This window comes from Leucoraja erinacea, chromosome 37, assembly GCF_028641065.1.
Source record: "Leucoraja erinacea ecotype New England chromosome 37, Leri_hhj_1, whole genome shotgun sequence".
NCBI lineage: Eukaryota > Metazoa > Chordata > Chondrichthyes > Rajiformes > Rajidae > Leucoraja > Leucoraja erinaceus.
In genome coordinates, this window is record NC_073413.1 from 8,130,317 (window position 1) to 8,150,501 (window position 20,185).

Below are 20,185 nucleotides of genomic sequence, written 5' to 3' on the forward strand. Positions count from 1 at the left end.
ATCTGAGCGGCTGCAGAACCGGTGCGGTGAACCAGTTTGTGTGGGGCTGACTCCCTCCTCCACACACACACACACACACAGTGGGTCAGCGCTTTTTTTCTGGTTTCCTATGTTATTCTTTACCCTGTCCACCTAAGGATAAATGCAGCCAACTCGTGGAACTGAAAGAAAACAGCAACTTCCCTCAGCACATCCTGGCTTCCTGTCGCAGTCATGAGTCAGCTATTCTCTGAAATGTTCTCTCTCTGTTGGGGAAAAGGTCAACCGTGTGCCTGTGGCCTGATCTGTACCAGGCTTTGGAGAACATGAGTGGGATTTAGGTGACATGTGAAGGGGGGAAGTCCACAAATCCAAATAAACTCCTCTCCACTTATCATCAATGGGACTGAGAATGTTTGTACAGTTTTATGGATGCTGTATAAACCTCTCAATACTTGCCTAATTGACCATTTTCACATCCTAGAACCAATGTGGCAAATGGGCAAGAGGTGCAGGAGTAGGTCATTCAGCCCCTCGAGCCAGCACCGCCATTCAATGTGATCATGGCTGATCATTCACAATCAGTACCCTGTTCCTGCCTTCTCCCCATATCCCTTGACTCCTCGGTAGACAAAAGTGCTGGAGAAACTCAGCGGGTGCAGCAGCATCTATGGAGCGAAGGAAATAGGCAACGTTTCGGGCCGAAACCCTTCTTCAGGATTTCGGCCCGAAACGTTGTCTATTTCCTTTGCTCCATTGATGCTGCTGCACCCGCTGAGTTTCTCCAGCACTTTTGTCTACCTTTGATTTTCCAGCATCTGCAGTTCCTTCTTAATCCCTCAACTCCTCTCTTTTTATTCAATAAAAATGTATTACAGAAGAGCCAAATTCTTTTCGTTAGGCCATGGTTTAATGGACTTCCTGGTTGCTAACCATTTTAACTCCTCTTGCCATTCCCATACTCACCTTTCTGCCCTGGGCCGCCTCCATTGCCAGAGCACGGCCACATGCAAACTGGAGGAGCAGCACCTTGTATTCTGCACGGGTAGTTTTCAACTCAACGGTGTGAGCATTTGAATTCTTAGGGGAAACTAACCAAACGCCTTCTCTTCTTTCCCCCCCCCCCCCCCCCCCCCCTCTATGTCCCACTCGGACGCATGCTCATTCCTCCCCTCCTGACCCCCCCCCTCCCCTCATCCCCTTATATTCCTCCTCCTGGCTTTACAATTCATAACTCATCTCATTCATATCTCACACCTTTCTGTTTTTCATCTCTGTCCAACCACCTGCCTATCAAAAACCTCTTGATATGTCCATCTGTCACTTGTCGGGCTTTGATCTGCCCCTCTTTTTCAGCTTTCTTTCTGCACCCTCCACCCAACCCCCCCCCCCCCCCCCCCCCCCCCCCCCCCAACAACCAGTCTGAAGAAGGGTCCTGACCTAAAACATCACCACCTGAGATGATGCCTGGCCTGCTGAGTTCCTCAGCAGGCCAGGCCACTCTGTGTCTGCTCTTAGTCTTCCCAGAGGCCATTAGGACTGTAAACTCCTATCTCATCAGGGACTAACTTTACAGTACTATTCTACTGGTTTTTTTAAATTGCTGGGTTTTTTTTTCCATTTTTCCTTCCGCCCACAATATTTAATCTGTAAAAGAATATGTGATTCTGTTCCATTCTGTTTGTAGTTTGTTTGTTTTTTGCACAAAGTCCGCGAGCATTGCCACTTTTCATTTCACTGCACATCTCGTATGTGTATGTGACGAATAAACTTGACTTGCCTTGATGTCTACATAATTTCCACTGCAGAGTGATCAGGATTATGAATTTGGGGTAATTAACCTCCCCCATCCACTTCTTCCTGAGGTGGGGTATGGTGCTGTGGGTGCATTAGGTATCATGTACACTTCTGAGAATCTCTTTTTTTCTGGTATAGGAGACAAGGCGCTGGATGGTTACAGCAAGAAGAAATACGTCTGCAAGCTTCTCTTCATCTTCCTGCTTGGCCATGACATCGACTTTGGCCACATGGAGGCAGTCAATCTGCTCAGCTCCAATAAGTACACAGAGAAGCAGATTGTGAGTATTTATTTGTGCTCGGTTAGAACTGTTGGGAGGGCCACTGCTGTGATTGTTAAACGCAGAGAAAGTTAGATTGAAAGGAAACGGGTCTGGTAAACAACAGTCACCAAGTTAGTTCCTCATTCAGCTTTACTGTTCCGAGATCGGGAAAAGCTCGTGACTCTGTTGAACAAGATTTTTGTTTAGGAATTTATCTTTATGAAATCTGGTTGTACTCGATGTTTCAACGCAAAACAAGGGGGTCACAAATCCTTCAACTAACGAGGATAACATAGCCAAACTGATTCTATATTTAAGCTGCACACAGACTTGCTCAAGACAGACCATTTCTTTAAATACTTTCCTATGTATCACAAAGCACGTGTGTGCTCGCTGCTGTGTGCAAGGAGAGGTTGTCACCAGTTTGAGCACAGTGAAGTCCTACACACAGTAATGAAATGATCATCAGTATCAATTAAGGTAGACAAAAATGCTGGAGAAACTCAGCAGGTGAGGCAGCATCTATGGAGCGAAGGAAACAGACGACATTTTGGGTCGAGACCCTTCTTCAGACTGAAGAAGGGTCTCGACCCGAGACGTTGCCTATTTCCTTCGCTCCATAGATGCTGCTGCACCCGCTGAGTTTCTCCAGCATTTTTATCTACCTTCGATTTTCCAGCATCTGCAGCTCCTTCTTAAACATCAGTCAATAGACAATAGGTGCAGGAGTAGGCCATTCGGCCCTTCGAGCTGATCATCCCCAATCAGTACACCGTTCCTGCCTTCTCCCCCCATATCCCCTGACTCTGCTATCTTTAAGAGTCCTATCTAGCTCTCTCTTGAAAGTATCTAGAGAACTGGCCTCCGCCGCCCTCTGAGGCAGAGAATTCCACAGACTCACAACTCTCTGTGTGGAAAAAGTGTTTCCTCGTCTCCGTTCTAAATGGCTTACCCCTTATTCTTAAAACTATTTAAGTGCTGTAGTTTGAGAGAGAAATATTGGCCATGACAGCAGAGAAAGCTGCTTTCTTAAACTTTTCTTGAGCGTATACATTCACAAGTCAAATCAACTCATTTATTGATGTGTGCGTACATTTCTGATATTCAGCCGTGTAGGTTTTTGATGGGATGTACTTTGGTGTACGTGATTGCAATTGTACTGAACATGGTACATGGGCCACAGAGGTTTCTCTTGTACATCAATGATTATTTATCATGAACTATTTGATTCTGTTGGCATTAACCCTCCCGTACCATGATTTGATCTAAATGAATACTCCAGATTTACTTTTTTTTTGTGCTCTTATCTCTTTTGGAAAATGTGTGTTGCAAATCCAAAGATGTCAACAATTCATTCCTGGTAATTCAATATTTAGTTTAGAGATACAGTGCGGAAACAGGCCCTTCGGCCCACCGGGTCTGCGACAACCAACGATCCCCGCACATTAACACTATCCTACACACACACACTAGGGACATTTGAAATGTTACCAAGCCAATTAGCCTCCAAACCTGTGTGTCTTTGGGGTGTGGGATGAAACCGGAGCACCCCAAACTCGGGCAGGCACGGGGAGAAGGTACATACTCCGCATAGACAGCATCCATAGTCGGGATCGGACGCTTGTCTCTGGCGCTGTAAGGCTCTGCCACTATGCCGCCCTAGCTTTGTCAAAGCTTGGACATTAGAGAGCAGTTTGTGATTCTTCCCTGTATCAACTCGAGCGTCAGAGTATCCAAATTGTGTTATGTAATAAGACCTTTGTAGTTCATTTACAATTTCCTCCAGGTTTTCAACTTGTGTTTAGTCATGTCAAGCATGAATCTTCCACGACTCCAATGGTCATCATTTGTACTGTGGCAGTTCTTTGTGACTCCAGCTTGGACGTGTGTTTTGTCTTCTCAGGGTTACCTTTTCATCTCTGTACTGGTGAACTCAAACAGTGAGCTGATCCGTCTGATTAACAATGCCATCAAGAACGACCTGGCCAGCCGCAACCCTATCTTCATGTGCCTCGCTCTGCACTGCATTGCAAATGTTGGCAGCAGGGAAATGGCAGAGGCATTTGCTTCTGAGATTCCCAAAATCCTGGTGGCTGGGTATGTAAGTCCTTCAACTGCAGTCTGCAATTGATATTTTTGTTTGTAACGAAATACATTATCTGTAAAATGATTGCTGTGGCGCTATAGATAATGGAATTGAGTACTTCAACCTTTTTTTCTGGTCATAAGCAGCAGATTTAAACAATTCTCCATTTACTCCTAATAAACATTTTCACCAAAAAGGTTGAGTAATTTCTGCTGTGAAGAAATAGTTATATGCTATTAGAACATATAGCTCAAATTTCACAGAACCTTACCTTAAGTGACTATAAACGCAAACTTGAACATTGATACTAAGACCTGTTCTTCAGAAATGAGGAAGTGGATGAATTGTTTAATTATCTAACCAAATCTGTACCAGTCGTGGAAGTGTTTGATGAGACAACATTGAGCAATAGTTCCTAACCTGACGAGTGCGAACATCTCACTTAACAGCCCCACTGTCCACCCACTTGTTATTTGGGAAAGGTGGGGGGGTTCTGGGGTACTTCGATAATATTGGGCTAAACGGAAAAATAAATATATATATATAAATATACTCAGCATGTTAGCTGGCCTGGCTATAGGGTGCCAAGAGTCCATGACAAAGCTGTAACTCATTAAAAAGGAGAGACATGATCTCCCAGTTGCTAAACACTTCAACTCCCCCTCCCTTTCCCACACTGATCTTTCTGTCCTGGGCCTCCTCCATTGTCAGTAGTGATGCACAGCGCAAATTGGAGGAACAGCACCTCATATTTCGCTTGGGCAGCTTGCACCCCTGCAGTATGAATATTGATTTCTCTAACTTCAAGTAACCCTTGCTTTCCCTCTCTCCATCCCTCCCTCTTCCCAGTTCTCCCACCTGTCTGACTGTCCTCCGATTACATTTTATCTCTGTATGCTTCGTTGTCACCTTCTCCTAGCTAACAATTATGTATCTTACACGTTCCTTGAAGCACCATCCCCTTTGTTGTCTTGTTTTCACACCTTATCCTTCCTTATCTCTGTCTCCCTCTCCCCTGACTCTCACTCTGAAGAAGCGTCTCTACCCGAAATGTCACCCATTTCTTCTATCCAGAGATGCTACCTGTCCCGCTGAGTTACTCCAGCATTTCGTAATGTTGCCAGGTATTTGTTGGGGTCCATATTTTAGTGTGCGTAAATAAGAGATTTGGTTAAGAATGGGGTGCGAACTACTGAGATGTTGATGTGACCTCAAGTATCCATATGAGAAAGAACTGCAGATGCTGGAAAAATCGAAGGTAGACAAAAATGCTGGAGAAACTCAGCGGGTGAGGCAGCATCTAGGGAGCAAAGGAAAATAGGTGACGTTTTGGGTCGAGAGTCTGAAGAAGGGTCTCGACCTGAAACGTCACCTATTCCTTCGCTCCATAAATGCTGCCTCACCCGCTGAGTTTCTCCAGCATTTTTGTCTACCTTTGAGTATCCATATAAGTGTGTTTTGTGCCTACTGTGAAAATCATATTTCATATAACTAAATATTGCGTTTAAAAATAACATCCGATTTATTGCATTATTTTTCTTGTGTGCAAAGGTTAACTAGGATGTTCCAAAGCAGTTAAAACAGAAAATGCTGGAAAGAAACTCAGCAGATCTGGTATCATGTGTACAAAGAGAACAAGAATTAGCATTTAATGCGTCAATGTGCCTGTCCGTCACACATCTTTGCCTGCAATATTACCCCTCTAACAACTCCTATAACCCACTTAATTAGATGGTCTGTCCAACTTGTGCCTATGGTAACCCTTGTGTGTCCTATCACATATATTCACTTAGTCCTATCGATCCCTCTGCCACCTTCGCTGCATCTTAACTATCTTTTCATCTCCTCTCTTCCAGTTTTGGCAAAGACCTGAAACCTCACTGTTTCACGATCCACTGACATGTTGAATGTTTCCAGCATTTCTGATTTAGTAATTTAGTATTTATGGCATCTTTGTTTGTTTTTGATTTACTTTCAACAGCAGGATTAATTTCTGACCTTGAATCTGTTGACTTTGTGTTGCCAGTGATACAATGGATAGTGTGAAGCAGAGTGCCGCTCTGTGTCTGTTGCGTCTCTACAAGACCTCCCCAGATTTGGTGCCCATGGGAGAGTGGACATCCCGAGTCGTGCATCTACTGAATGACCAACATCTGGTAAACAATGTTCTCTCTGCTTTTATTTTTTTGTATGAATCGATGAATATAGTAAATTATTCTTCCATTGTCCCCACCCCTGTGTGTGTGGGAGGTGGGTCGTGTGCGTGTGCACTGTGCGTTGGGGGGAACCCCCAGCGGGTCTGCACTTGCAAGTTGCATGTTGAGGTGCCAAACGGGCCCCACCGGTGGTCCTTCTCCAGAAACTGTCCCAACTCTCATCAAAGGGAAGATCATGGGGTCCCATTCTCTCGCTTGAAGGAGTCTGAAGAACCCCCCCCTCTGTTTCAATATTCAGTGGGATCACGACCTCGAGTCCTCATTCCCATCGGATCTCCATGAGGGCGGCATTTTTCAATGGCCTGTCCCATAGAAGTTTAAATTGATATTTTTGGAGCGCGAGTTGGACTAATCCGCAAAATTTCCAATATCTGGATGTGCCTCGCAAATGATTTGAGGGCGACGGTGGCGACATTTTTTGCAAAATGTCGTAGGTTGAAAAATCTTCGGCGACGGTGGCGACAATTTTTGCTGTCATAGGTGTTGTAGCCAGGTGTCGTAGGTAAATTCCATTAAAACTAGTCCCTGGCAATCGCCTAAAGAGTCGCCTAAGTGGGACAGGCCCATTAGGAAGTGGGTAGCTTGGTGCAGGATAGCCTTGGCCTTTGTTGATCTTTGAGGATGTAGCCTTTGTTGTTGAGGGTAGGACTCGTTGCTGGAGTCGCCACCTTGAACTACTGCAGCCCCCACAATGCTGCAGAGTACAATGTTCCAGGATTTGAACTTGGGAACGGTGAAATATTTCCAAGTCGGAATGTATGTGACTTGGAGGGGTACTTACGAGTGGTGATGTTGTGGATGTACTGTTGAAGTAGCAAAGGCGAGCAACTGCAGTTGTGGGCGGTGCACACTGCAGCTACAGCGTACCAGTGGGGAAGTGAATGAATACTTACTGTGGTGCTTGTGAAGTTCGATTGTTTCTTGGTTCTTGCATGCTGTTGCGGCTATACACTTCCAGGCGTATAGAGAGAGAATTCCATAATTCTCTTGACGTTCCATGGAGATGGTGGAATGGGTGTGGGGTGGCAAGAGGGCTTTGGGATGGCACGAGGTAGGCCATTTGCTGCAGGATCCTAGCCTCTGTTCCGATGTTACAGCTGCTGTCTTTATGTAATATTTCTGGCCATTGATGACTTCAGGAAGTTGAAGGCCAGGCACATGAAGGGGGCAGCACACATCATTCTGATAGACAATAAGTGCAGGAGTAGGCCATTTGGCCCTTCGAGCCAGCATCGCCATTCAATGTGATCATGGCTGATCATCCCCAATCAGTACCTCTTTCCTGCCTTCTCCCCATATCCCCTGTCTCTGCTATTTTTTAAGAGCCCTATCTAACTTTCTCTTGAAAGCATCCAGAGAACCTGCCTCCACCGCCCTCTGAGGCAGAGAATTCCACAGACTCACCACTCTCTGTGAGAAAAAGTGTTTCCTCGTCTCCATTCTAAGCCTCCTCCTCAGCACCCTTTCCAAAGCCTCTACATCCTTCCTGTAGTGAGGCCTCTAAGGTTCTAGTGAGGTTCTAAGCCTCCTCCTCAGCACCCTTTCCGAAGCCTCTACATCCTTCCTGTAGTGAGGCAACCAGAACTGTAAGCAGTGCTCCAGATGGGGTCTAAGCAAAGCCCCTTAAAGCTGCTTGTGACTTCCTGACTATGCGTCAACAAATAAAAGCAAACATACCGTAATCCTTCTCTACCACTCTACCTGCTTGTGTTGTCACTCTCAGGGAGTTAAGGGCTGGAGCATCTACATGTGTTAAACCTGTTTCACAGGTGTGTCTGTTCATTGCAGGGTGTAGTAACAGCTGCTACCAGTCTTATCACCTGTCTGAGCAAGAAGAACCCTGATGAATTCAAGACGTGCGTCTCCTTGGCCGTCTCCAGACTTAGTCGGGTAAGTCATCCTGGAATCATGGAGTCTTCACGTTCAAGCCTCCCTTGCTTTTGTGAAAATTGATGTCTCTTAGCTGATCTTTTTGCTGTGTTTTTGTGGAAACCATGTTTACTGCACTGACTGCTAACCTTCAGGAGTGATAGGAGCAGAATTATGCCATTCAGCCCATCAAGTCTACTTCGCCATTCGATCATGGCTGATCTATCTTCCCTTCTCAACCCCATTCTCCTGCCTTCTCGCCATAACCCCACGACACCTGTACCAATCAAGAATCTATCTCTGCCTTAAAAATAGCCATTGACTTGAGACTTCAGAGGACCCCATTGATGAAGCTGCTGTCTATTGTGTCTGAAGAAGGGTCTCGACCTGAAATGTCATCCATTCCTTCTCTCCAGAAATGCTGCCTGTCCCGCTAAGTTACTCCAGCTTTTTCTGTCTATCTGCAGTTCCTTCCTACACATTTCGTCTAATGTGCTCAGTCATAAAACTGGAAAACATTGTACAGTTTGGCGTAGACAAAAATGCTGGAGAAACTCAGCGGGTAAGGCAGCATCTATGGAGCGAAGGAAATGGGCGACGTTTCGGGTCGAGACCCTTCTTCAAACTTACAAACATACAATTTGGATTGATTGGTCATCTTTCAGGACAGTCATTAATTACAAGGCAACAACAATGTCAACTGGGCCTCTAACTGGCAAATAAATTGAACACAAGTGAGGTATTGCGTTTTGGTAATAAAATAAATGTGCATTTACTTGGAAAATTGGGATCTAAAATAAGGAGAGGGCATGTGAGAACAAACTCAAAGATGATTGCCATGGTTATTGGCACAGGGCATGAAAAGCAAACCATGTGCTTAATATTTGTTACTAGAGACACAGAACTGAAAACGTGCAGAGGTTATGCTAAGTATATCAAATCTTAGTGTGATGGCACTTGAAATCCTGAGTGCAGTACTCTATACCACATTATCGAAAGGATGAAGAAACACTGAAGGAGGGATGCAAGTATTTACTGGGATAGGTGTCTACTGGCAGATGACAAATAGCTGCTTTATCTTTTAGTAGCCTCACACATCTATTATAAAATGCTGAAGAAATGTCTCGACCCGAAATGTGACCCATTCCGTCTCCCCAGACATGCTGCCTGTCCCGCTGAGTTACGCCAGCATTTTGTGTCTTTCTTTGGTGTAAACCAGCATCTGCAGTCTCATGCTACATATTATAGCATTCTTTTGGAATTATGGAGTTTCTCTTTAAGATAGCACACAATTTCTGCTTTGTAGTAGAGCAAACTCGAGAGCCTCAATATAAAATAGTCACTGAATGCCTCGTGGCGAATTCTTTAGATAAAGAGTGGTGAGAATTTTAAACTCGCTGCTATCGTAAAGACGGTTTGCGATTGAATAGATGCATTTAGAGGGAAGGCAGCGGAGGGCTGCAGTGATAAATAAGGAAATGCAGCAGGATGTTCGAGTGGAATATAAAAACGGCAACGACCAGGGCTGAATTGCCTGTTTCTGTGCCATACGCTCCTTGTAGCGTGGAAAGCACACAAATAGACTTGCACCTGGTGGCTTTGGCAGGATGTCACAGGATGTACTGTCTCTGTGGGGTTGTATTCCAGTGAACGTTCTTTCAGTGGGACAAGTGATGGATGGGGTGGGAAGGAAACAAATGGTAGTGTAGACAATTTCTCTTATGTGACAGCGTTCATGCTTGCTTCGATGCGGGTTCACCTTTAGATCACCACTATTTGAGGATGGATAAAATGCTGAGTGCAACTATATTACCCTCACCTTGTTTAAAATAAGGGAAGTCGCATCAACCATATTAATGTATTTTCCATCAGATGCTTATATAGAGCCCTGTGCCCCACACTCCTCCTCGATCAAGAATGTCACTTGCCTTTAGATGTGTTGGTTTACAATTCAAATCCAAATGGTGCAATGGATTAAACACTGATCAGTAAACATCAAATTGATATCCTGCCAAGCTAACGGGATCCCTGCAATCGTATACGGAATATACATATATTTCATTCTATGTGAAATGAGATTTCAATCCACCAAGTAGTGTAGAAACTGCAGAGGCTGAGGAAGGGTCCTGACCCTAAACGTCACCTATCCATGTTCTCCTAAGATGCTGCCTGATCCGCTGAGCTACTCCAGCACTCTGTGCTTCTTCTGTAAGTAGTGTACTTTGGCCCTCAATGTAAAAGGACTTCAAAATTGCAAATCAAACTCTCTGAATTAGTCCGACCCAGTTGCAAAATGTTACACATTTCAAAATGGGGTACTGTTCTGAAGCTGGGGTCAAGGGAGACAGTTGAAGCAAAATAACAGGCATAATGTTAGTGACCTGGGAATGATCAATGCAGACGATTGCCCACGATGAAGAGAGTTCATGGGGAATGGAATGAACATTTCTCACGAATATAAAAATCTAGATGTGTGCAGATGACCTGCTCAGTCTCACAAAGAGGGTTTGCTCACAAGGCACAGATAGGAGGAGTTTGTTTTCTCGTACTGAGTCGGGCTTTGGAATCAGGAAGTAATAGACGATGAGTCATTGAGAATATTCTTGGCTAAGATTGACAGAGAATTTTTGACTGTCAGAGAATCAATGGTTATGACAGCGGGAGAGAAAAGTATTGAGGTCAAAGATCAGATTCACAATAATATTGAGTGCCATTGTAAAAGAAAGATTATATGGCCTATTATAACCATATAACCATATAACAATTACAGCACGGAAACAGGCCATCTCCACCCTTCTAGTCCGTGCCGAACACGTATTCTCCCCTAGTCCCATACACCTGCGTTCAGACCATAACCCTCCATACCTTTCCCGTCCATATAGCTATCCAATTTATTTTTAAATGATAAAAAACGAACCTGCCTCCACCACCTTCACTGGAAGCTCATTCCACACAGCCACCACTCTCTGAGTAAGGAAGTTCCCCTCATGTTACCCCTAAACTTAAGTCCCTTAATTCTCAAGTCATGTCCCCTTGTTTGAATCTTCCCTACTCTCAGTGGGAAAAGCTTATCCACGTCAACTCTGTCTATCCCTCTCATCATTTTAAAGACCTCTATCAAGTCCCCCCTTAACCTTCTGCGCTCCAAAGAATAAAGCCCTAACTTGTTCAACCTTATGCTCAAGATTATGCTCTTCCGCATGATTTAGAGGTGCTTTCTCCACATGGAACAACTAGTTTCTCATGATCTTGTTCCTTGCCTGTTGCAGATTGTGTCATCGGCCTCCACGGATCTACAGGATTACACGTATTACTTTGTTCCAGCACCCTGGCTTTCTGTGAAGCTGCTGCGACTCCTGCAGTGTTACCCGCCACCTGGTAAGGCACTCTCACTGCTTATGGTTGTGCCTTGTGTTGTGATCAATAAATCTGAACCTGCTAGGATGCAATCTACCCATGGATCAGCACATACACATATACAATTGGTTATGTTTTTATAGATGTCCGTAAGTCTATTTTGTCTGTACATCAGAAAATGCACAAAATCTGTTTGATATGGTAACCGTACCTCCATACTATTGTAATCAATGGCATCAATGGCACATGACACTCACTAATAGTGAAGATCAATTACTCCAAGCGAAGATACAGGAAACTAGTTCTGCTACTCGTATGAGCGAATGTATGTACGCACATTCATACATTTGCTTTTGTATGAATGTGTACAAAATATATGTATATACTTGATGTGAGTGTGTGTATATATGTAATATGCACACAGACATGCGCACACAAGGCATGCGGGTGCACACAGACACACACATAAGCAGACACACGTGTGCGCACACACACAGGTTTCTACCCGAAACGTCGCCAATTCCTTCTCTCCATTGATGCTGCCGTTTCTGAGTTTGATGCTGAGTTTCTCCAGCATTTTTTGTCTACTTATCCTCAGGCCTGGACTAGTGACCTAGTGCAACAAGTGACCTTGTGAATCTAGATTGTTAGTCCAGGTGTGGAGTTTGAAGCCTGTTAATAATCTGGAAATTTACCATCGACCAGTTAAAAAAAATAAAATAAAGTTACGGGAATGTTGCAAGAACCTATTTGGGGGTCACAGATGCTCCACAAGGGGGTGGGGGGGGGGGGGGGGGGGTAGATCTGTCATCTTATCCTGTTTGGCCTGCCAGAGTTGGCTGTCCTAGAAATGCACTCTTCAAAAGTCGTAGAGGCAGGAACAATTACAACATTTGGGCAGATGCATGGATAGGAAAGGTTTATTGGCCAAACATAGGCAAATGGGACTGGCTTGGATGGGGCATCTTGGTTGGCATGGACGGGTTGTGCTGTCGGTCCAGTTTCTATGCTAGACGACTCTGTAACTCAATTAGGAATGTCCCTTAAAAGCTGATGTTTCCTGGATCCTGAAATACGGTATGCTTATTTAAAAAAAAAAAAAAAATGTTTTTTAAAAGGTTAGGTTGCTTGATTGCAATGGATATTGAACTAAGTTGCACAGATGGAACTGGGTCAGATTGCTTGCACGCTGATGAATGCTTGGAACTTCCTTAGTCAGTCGGCGAGGGCGATTGTTTTACCAGGTTGCTTTTGCATCCTCTTGCAGAGGACACTGCAGTGAAGGGCCGGCTAATTGAATGTATGGAGACGATCCTGAATAAAGCTCAGGAGCCACCAAAATCCAAGAAGGTTCAACACTCCAATGCTAAGAATGCGATTCTGTTCGAAGCCATCAGCCTTATTATACATTATGACAGGTAGGTGAAACGGTGATCGTGTACGGCTTAACGGCATAGATATTTTGTGATGTAAATGATGCAGCTCGGACATTTGTTGAGAGGATTTGGCTTTGATGCTTTCCGTATTTATCTCAGGCTAAGGCTCCGCTCCGATGCCCGACCCCCGGGTCACTGTCCTTCACCTCCACCGGACCCCCATTTGATCACCCAATGCCGATGACTCTCAATCTGCCGATTTGAGTGAAAGCAAATGACACTCTTTATCAGTTTAGTTTATTGTCACGTGTACCGAGGTACAGTGAAAAGCTTTTGTTGCGTGCTCCGCAGTCAGCAGAAAGACAATACATGATTACAATCGATCCATTTGCAGTGTATAAATACATTGTAAGGGAATAACGTTTAATGCAAGGTAGAGCCAGCAAAGTCTGATCAAGGATAATTCGAGGGTCACAAATGAGGTAGATAGTAGTTCAGCACTGCACTCTGGTTGTGGTAGGATGATTCAGTTGCCTGATAACAACTGGGAAGAAACTGTCCCTGAATCTGGAGGTGTGCTCTAGAATTGTAATCCATATATAAGCATGGAAAAGAGAGTTGGATCTGTGTAGGAAGGAACTGCAGATGCTGATTTAAACCGAAGATAGACACTAAGCTGAAGTAACCAAGTGGGTCAGGCAGCATCTCTGGTGAGAAGGGTTCCGAGGAAGGATTTCGACCCGAAACATCACCCATTCCTTCTCTCCAGAGATGCTGCCTGTCCCGCTGAGTTACTCCTGCTATTTGTATCTATCCTCAGAGAGTTGGATCTGATCTCCAAGATGGAAGTATAGATGAGAAACCAAGACTTGGGATAAAACATACCCTGTGTCTTAGACTAGTTAGATCATTGATTCCAGCTGTGATTAAATGGAGCGGTGATGAAAAGTAAGCTGGACAAATGGAAATGGAACGACTGTGAATGCTCTGAGCTGCTGGCATGCAAATTGTTTCTGTTGCCATGGGTGCTCCTGATTCATGAGCAAGATTAGTTGTTCAAGTTATTGAGAGCAATATCGGGGTGGAGATTGACTTGCTTTTGAGAATTAATCTTTTAACAGCAACTTTTTAAAAAATTTCCTGGCAGCGAACCTAACCTGTTGGTGCGTGCGTGCAACCAACTTGGCCAGTTCCTGCAGCACCGTGAAACTAACCTGCGGTACCTCGCACTGGAAAGCATGTGCCTGCTGGCCGGGTCCGAATTCTCCCACGAGGCTGTCAAAACCCACATCGAAACTGTCATCAACGCACTGAAGGTAAGCTGCTTGATTTTGAAGCAAATGCAGTTTTGTTTTCTTTAAGCCCACCGGGGCAAAGGATGTGGGGGTACAGGAGACTGACGCCATTTTATTCTAGATTAAGTAAAATAGACACAAAGTGCTGGAGTAACACACAGGGTCAGACAGCAACTCTGGAGAACATGGATAGGTGACTCTTTGGGTCGCGACCTTTCTTCACACTGATTGTAGGGGGGGGTGTGAAAGCTGGAAGAGTGGAGGGGGTAAGACAAAGCATGGCAGGTAATAGATAAACATAGGTGAGTAGAGGTTCTAACTTGATCTCTTAATGGAGCATTGAATACCCCTGAAGCTGGATGCATAATACATGTGGTGTGCAGTCTGCAAAAAGGGTCCCGGCACAAAACGTCCCCTGTCTATTCACTCCACAGACTATGCCTGACCCGCTAAGTTCCTCCAGCACTTTGTCTTTTGCTCAGGATTCCGGGATTTACTTGTGTCTCCTATTATCCCAGTTAGCAATTAATTGAATTCCAACATGTGAAGGTCCCTTGATGTCTCAGTGGGCCATGTTTTCCTTCTCCCATTTGTCTCCAGACTTTTTTACCTTGTCAACTTTATTTCTTGGCGTTATTGATGCCAACATCATTGGTGTTGTGTCGTTGTCTCCTCGTGCTCCTGAGCGTCACGCAGTTTGCTTACACGATTGAAAAGAGTCTGCTATGGTTTGTCTAGTTTGATTTCACAAGTGCCAAACGAGTGGTTTTATTGTACGAGAATATGATTGTTACTATGACTTTAAGACTTTTGCCTTCCATCACAGTGAGGAGGTGCCTGGTGCACTGTGGTGGATGTTAAATTTGTGTTTATTGTGTGTTTTTGTCATTTTTATTATATGTATGACTGCAAGACAACGAAATTTCGTTCAGACCGAAAGGTCTGAATGACAAAAATTAAAAATAATAAAATTCAATTCAATTCAGTGAGATCTGCAAGCACAATTGCAAGCCATTTGGCCCTCTGCTGCTTTGCTATTGACTTATGCCCCCTGTCATTCTCCTCCCACCCGACTTCTGACCATTCACCTTTGTATAATTATTTTGATTCTATTGATTCATATGCCTAAATCCTATTTGCCTCAATTATTCCTTGTGAGATGATTACCACTTGCTCATGTAAAGACCCGGGGCAGGGCCTTACATCGCCCCGCACGGCTTTAAGTGGCTGTGGGACTTGCTAGCGCCCGCCGGGGGCTTTGACTTTGACTTCGGGAGAGGAATGGAGAGCAGGGGAGAGACAAGACTTTGCCTTCCATCACAGTGAGGAGGAGATTCACTGTGATGGGTGTTTGTGTAAATTGTGTTGGTGTGTGCCTTGGTTCTTTTCTTGTATGACTGCAATAAACAAATTTAGTTTGAACTTCAGGTGAGGTTCAAATGAGAAATAAACGGTATTGTATTGTAAGATATTATTCCCAGTGACGTCTAGTAAATTTATTTGTGGCTATTTTTTTGTATTTGTAAAAAAAAAATCTCGACCCAAAAACGTCACCCATTCATTCTCTCCAGAGATGCTGCCTGTGTTACTGAGTTACTTTAGCTTTTTGTGGGGTAGACAAAAATGCTGGAGAAACTCAGCGGGTGAGGCAGCATCTATGGAGCGAAGGAAATAGGTGACATTTCGGGTCGAGACCTTTCTTCAGACTGCATCTCTGGAGAACATGGATAAGTGACGTTTTGGGTCCGTATCCTTCTACCGACTCAATGGCTCCAAAGTTGCAGCTTGACCCACTGAGTTACTCCAGCACTTTGTCTTTTTGTTTTTGTAAACCAGAATCTGCAATTCCCCACGTCTACATCTTGTATTTGTAGTCCCTAGCTTTGCAGCTCCTATAAAAGAAACATCTTTTATATCTAGACTGAAGAAGGGTCTCGACCCGAAACTGATTCAAATGAGTTTGCGACTGGGTGAGATTGACTCTACGCATTTGGAGAATGTAATGGAGTTTGAAGCTTCAGAACTAAAGAAGGGTCCCGACCCAAAACGTCACCTGTCCATGTCTTCCAAAGATGCTGCCTGACCCGCTGAGATACTACAGCACTTTATTTCTTTTTTTGTAAACTAGCATCTGCAGTTGGTACCGATATCTGCTCGTAATTGCCATTCTCGATTGTGATAGATGCCTGGTGAAGTCGGGTCACACATAGGTGTTGGCACACGTGGCTCAGTAACTGAGTGTCGTGGCTCACAAAACTGAATCATTGTGGTTTTAGGCGAGGCTTTGAATCGTGGAACCACAGCAAAAGGAAGGATGTGATCTGAATCCACCCACTTAATACTAATGCTTATGTGCAGCGGTTTGAATAAATTCTCCTCGGCCACCATTTTATTATATGGCATCATAATTTTCTATCTTTGTGTGTTCCACGTACAATCATTTTACGTAAAGGCCTTCCAAAGCACAAAGCCACCCACGCAGATATGTCGAGATGCATTTGTTTGCTCATCGAGTTCTTTTTCTGTGTTGCATAGACCGAGCGGGATGTGAGTGTGCGCCAGCGAGCCGCAGACCTTCTGTACGCCATGTGTGACCGAACAAACGCACCGCAGATTGTGGCTGAAATGTTAAGCTACCTGGAAACGGCCGACTATTCCATTCGTGAAGAAATTGTGAGTTGTGCTTGCTCCCTGCCTCTATTTCGAAGGCCTTTTGCATCAATTAAAATCATGCAATTGGCATTAAGTACAGCACAGGAACAGGCCCTTTGGCTCGTAATGTCATGCCAAATCTGATGCCAATTCTTATCTGCCTGCACTTAATCCATATCCCTCCTGTCTCTGCGTATCCGATATTTAACAGACATTTGGACAGGTACATGGATAGGAAAGGCTAGGCCTATTGCAGGCAAATGGGACTAGCCTAGATGGGGCATCTTGATAGGCATGTACGAGTTGGGCCAAAGGCCAGTTTCCATGCTGTATGATTCTAAGTGGTAGTTCCCATCTGCCTTACAAGTCTGGTTAAAGATAATTCAAAGGTCTCCAATGAGGTAGATGGGAGGTCAGGACCGCACACCGGTTGATGAGAGTATTGTTCAGATGCCTAATAACAGCTGGAAAGAAACAGTTACTGAATCTGGAGGTATGCTGTTTTAAACTTCTGTACGTTGTGCCTGAGGGGAGTCGAGGGAGTGACCGGGGTGAGACTAGTCCTTGGTTATTCTGGCGCCCTTGCCGAGGCAGCATGATGTGTAGATGGAGTTAATGGAAGGGACGATAAAATGTTCAAGAAGGAACTGCAGATGCTGGAAAATCGAAGGTAGACACAAAAGTGCAGGTGCGGCAGCATCTATGGAGCAAGGTCTGAAGAAGGGTTTCGGCCCGAAACGTTGCCTATTTCCTTCACTCCATAGATGCTGCCGCACCCGCTGAGTTTCTCCAGCACTTTTATCTACCTTAACGGAAGGGAAGCTGGTTTGTGTCTTGGCGTCTTCTGTGCCAAGATGTAATTGGCATGTACAAGGGAAGGCAGCATGAAGAAGAAAGCAGCTGAAGCGTTGCCAATGGGGTAGGATGGTACTGGCAAGTCAATAGTGTATCTGCTACATGGTGCAACTACAGTGGGAGAACGATGAAGTATTTGCATTATATAGCAGATCAAGCCACTATTAAGTCGCTTGTCCCAGAGTGGACGGAACCAAAATGACCAGGAAGGTCGTGGTTATGCGTCGTTTATGTTTAAGTTGAGATGGACAAGATTTAATCCAAACCTTTGGAGGCCTCCTTTTTCACTTGGAGGGTGGTGGGTATAAGGAACAAACTGCTAGAGGAGCAGGCACATAATATAACAGCATTTAAAGAACATGTGGACAGCTGCATGGATAGGCAAGGTATAGAGGGATATGGGCCAGATGTGAACAAATGGGATTGCATCGATGGGGTATCTTACTCGACACGGGTGAGTTGGGGCAAGGGATTGTTTCTGTGCTCTGACTCTATTCTCTCAATACTCCTCTGCTCTGCGTCTGGGAGACTGACCTTTTTATTTGTTATTGTTTTAGGTGCTAAAGGTGGCGATTCTGGCAGAGAAGTATGCAGTGGATTACACATGGTATGTCGACACAATCCTGAACCTCATCCGCATTGCAGGGGACTATGTCAGCGAGGAGGTCTGGTACCGAGTGATTCAGATTGTTATTAATCGTGATGACGTCCAAGGTTACGCAGCAAAGACTGTGTTTGAGGTAAGCATCCGACCGTACGGTCATAAGTGAGACAGGAACCGAATGAGGCCATTTGGACAATCAAGTCTACTCCGCCATTCAGTCATGGCTGATCTATCTCTCCCTCTGAAACCCATTCTCCCCATAACCGCTGACACCAGTAGTAATCAAGAATCTACCTATCTCTGTCTTAAAAATATCCATTAACTTGGCCTCCACAAACCTCTGTTGCAAAGAATTCCACAGATTCACCATCCTCTGACTAAAGAAATTCCTCTTCATCTCCTTCTTAAAGGAACGTCCTTTAATTCTGAGGCTGTGACCTCTAGTTCAAGACTCTCCCACTAGTAGAAACATCCTCTCCACATCCACTCTGTCCAAGCCTTTCATTCTTCGATAAATTTCAATGAGGTCCCCCCCCCCCTTATTCTTCTGAACTCCAGCGAGTTCAGGCCCAGTGCCGTCAAATGGCCATCTTGCGTTAACCCACTCATTAAGGGATTCAAGATCTCTCTGAGGCCTGATGCCACTTGTCACATTATGCTTGTGGAGGTCACGAGCCGGCTGGAATTATTCTGATTCCTAATTCATTGGCTGTAGCCTGGAGGTTTTACCCCTTTAGATGTCCATCCAGATATGTGAGAGACGTATCTGTCTCCATACTCCAAATACCGCCCCCCCCCCCCCCCCCCCCCCCCGCTTCTCGTTGGTGCAGCAAAAGATTCATCAATTTTCATCTATTAATTCATCTCCATCCTCTAATTATTGACTGCCCTGCAAAGAGGAATGTAACTAGCTGTTCTTCCTGTCAAGGCACCTCATAATTTAATACTTAATTAAATTACTAAAGAAAACAAACCCAGCCTAGTCATTTGTCCACATGACTACATTTATCTGGCCCGCAAATCTTTGCACTTTCCCTATTGTATACGTGTTCCTGGTTATGGCTTAACAAGGGTTCAACACAATTCAAACAGCCCGACCAAATGTTCTATGCCTCTGATAATTTGTTTGGTTGTTTTGTTGTTTGTCTTTTGCACAAAAGTCCGCGAGCATTGCCACTTTCATTTCACTGCACATCTCGTATGTGTATGTGACAAATAAACTTGACTCGACTTGACTTGATTGAAAACTAGCTTAGATACCACCTTAATCATCTTATTTCTCTGTCCTGGTACCTTTAAGGATGTCTTCAGGATGCCAAGATCCCCTTTATCACATTTTCTTCCCATGCTATCATTTATAATGCATTGCTAAGCCTTGTTTTCCCTTTCCAAAATGTATGACCTCATACTTCTATGGAGTGAATTTCATTTGCAAATTTTAGCCGACTTAACCAGCCCATTGCTATGTTCCTGCACCTGCCAGCTTTCTTCATTATGAGGAGGCACACTGCCTTTTATTTTTAAACCAATCTTCTGCAGTCATGTTCCCTACGTTTAATGCCAAAACAATGATAATACATCCTGAGCAAGTATGGTGCCTACACCGAGCCATGCATATTCTTGCTTTCACTAAAACTTCAGTTGAATGGTCACCTCGGCTTTGAGTTTTCTGATCAGTCTGTCATGGGGGAACCACATGGGTCTTAGCAGATCACTTGACCTAGACCATGTCAGATCCAATATCGTCACTGAACCATACGCCCTCAAAGCAAGTCAACAGGCCATTAACATAACACATCATGTTGATTCTCTTTCATAATTTTTTCTAATCAATCA

At 44.5% G+C, this 20,185-nt stretch overlaps 1 protein-coding gene across 3 annotated transcripts in view; it reads left to right on the forward strand.

The window, feature by feature from the left end:
* Positions 1 to 20,185, forward strand: part of LOC129713896 (AP-2 complex subunit alpha-2) — a 66,464-nt gene that overhangs the window by 14,807 nt on the left and 31,472 nt on the right. For all 3 annotated transcript variants that reach the window (XM_055663264.1, XM_055663265.1, XM_055663266.1), the window contains exons 3-11: positions 1,915 to 2,057; positions 3,943 to 4,136; positions 6,152 to 6,281; positions 8,130 to 8,231; positions 11,480 to 11,588; positions 12,835 to 12,985; positions 14,091 to 14,259; positions 16,774 to 16,911; positions 18,303 to 18,485. In XM_055663264.1, the coding sequence (XP_055519239.1) occupies positions 1,915 to 2,057; positions 3,943 to 4,136; positions 6,152 to 6,281; positions 8,130 to 8,231; positions 11,480 to 11,588; positions 12,835 to 12,985; positions 14,091 to 14,259; positions 16,774 to 16,911; positions 18,303 to 18,485 (1,319 nt within the window). The remainder of the gene's footprint in view (positions 1 to 1,914; positions 2,058 to 3,942; positions 4,137 to 6,151; positions 6,282 to 8,129; positions 8,232 to 11,479; positions 11,589 to 12,834; positions 12,986 to 14,090; positions 14,260 to 16,773; positions 16,912 to 18,302; positions 18,486 to 20,185) is intronic.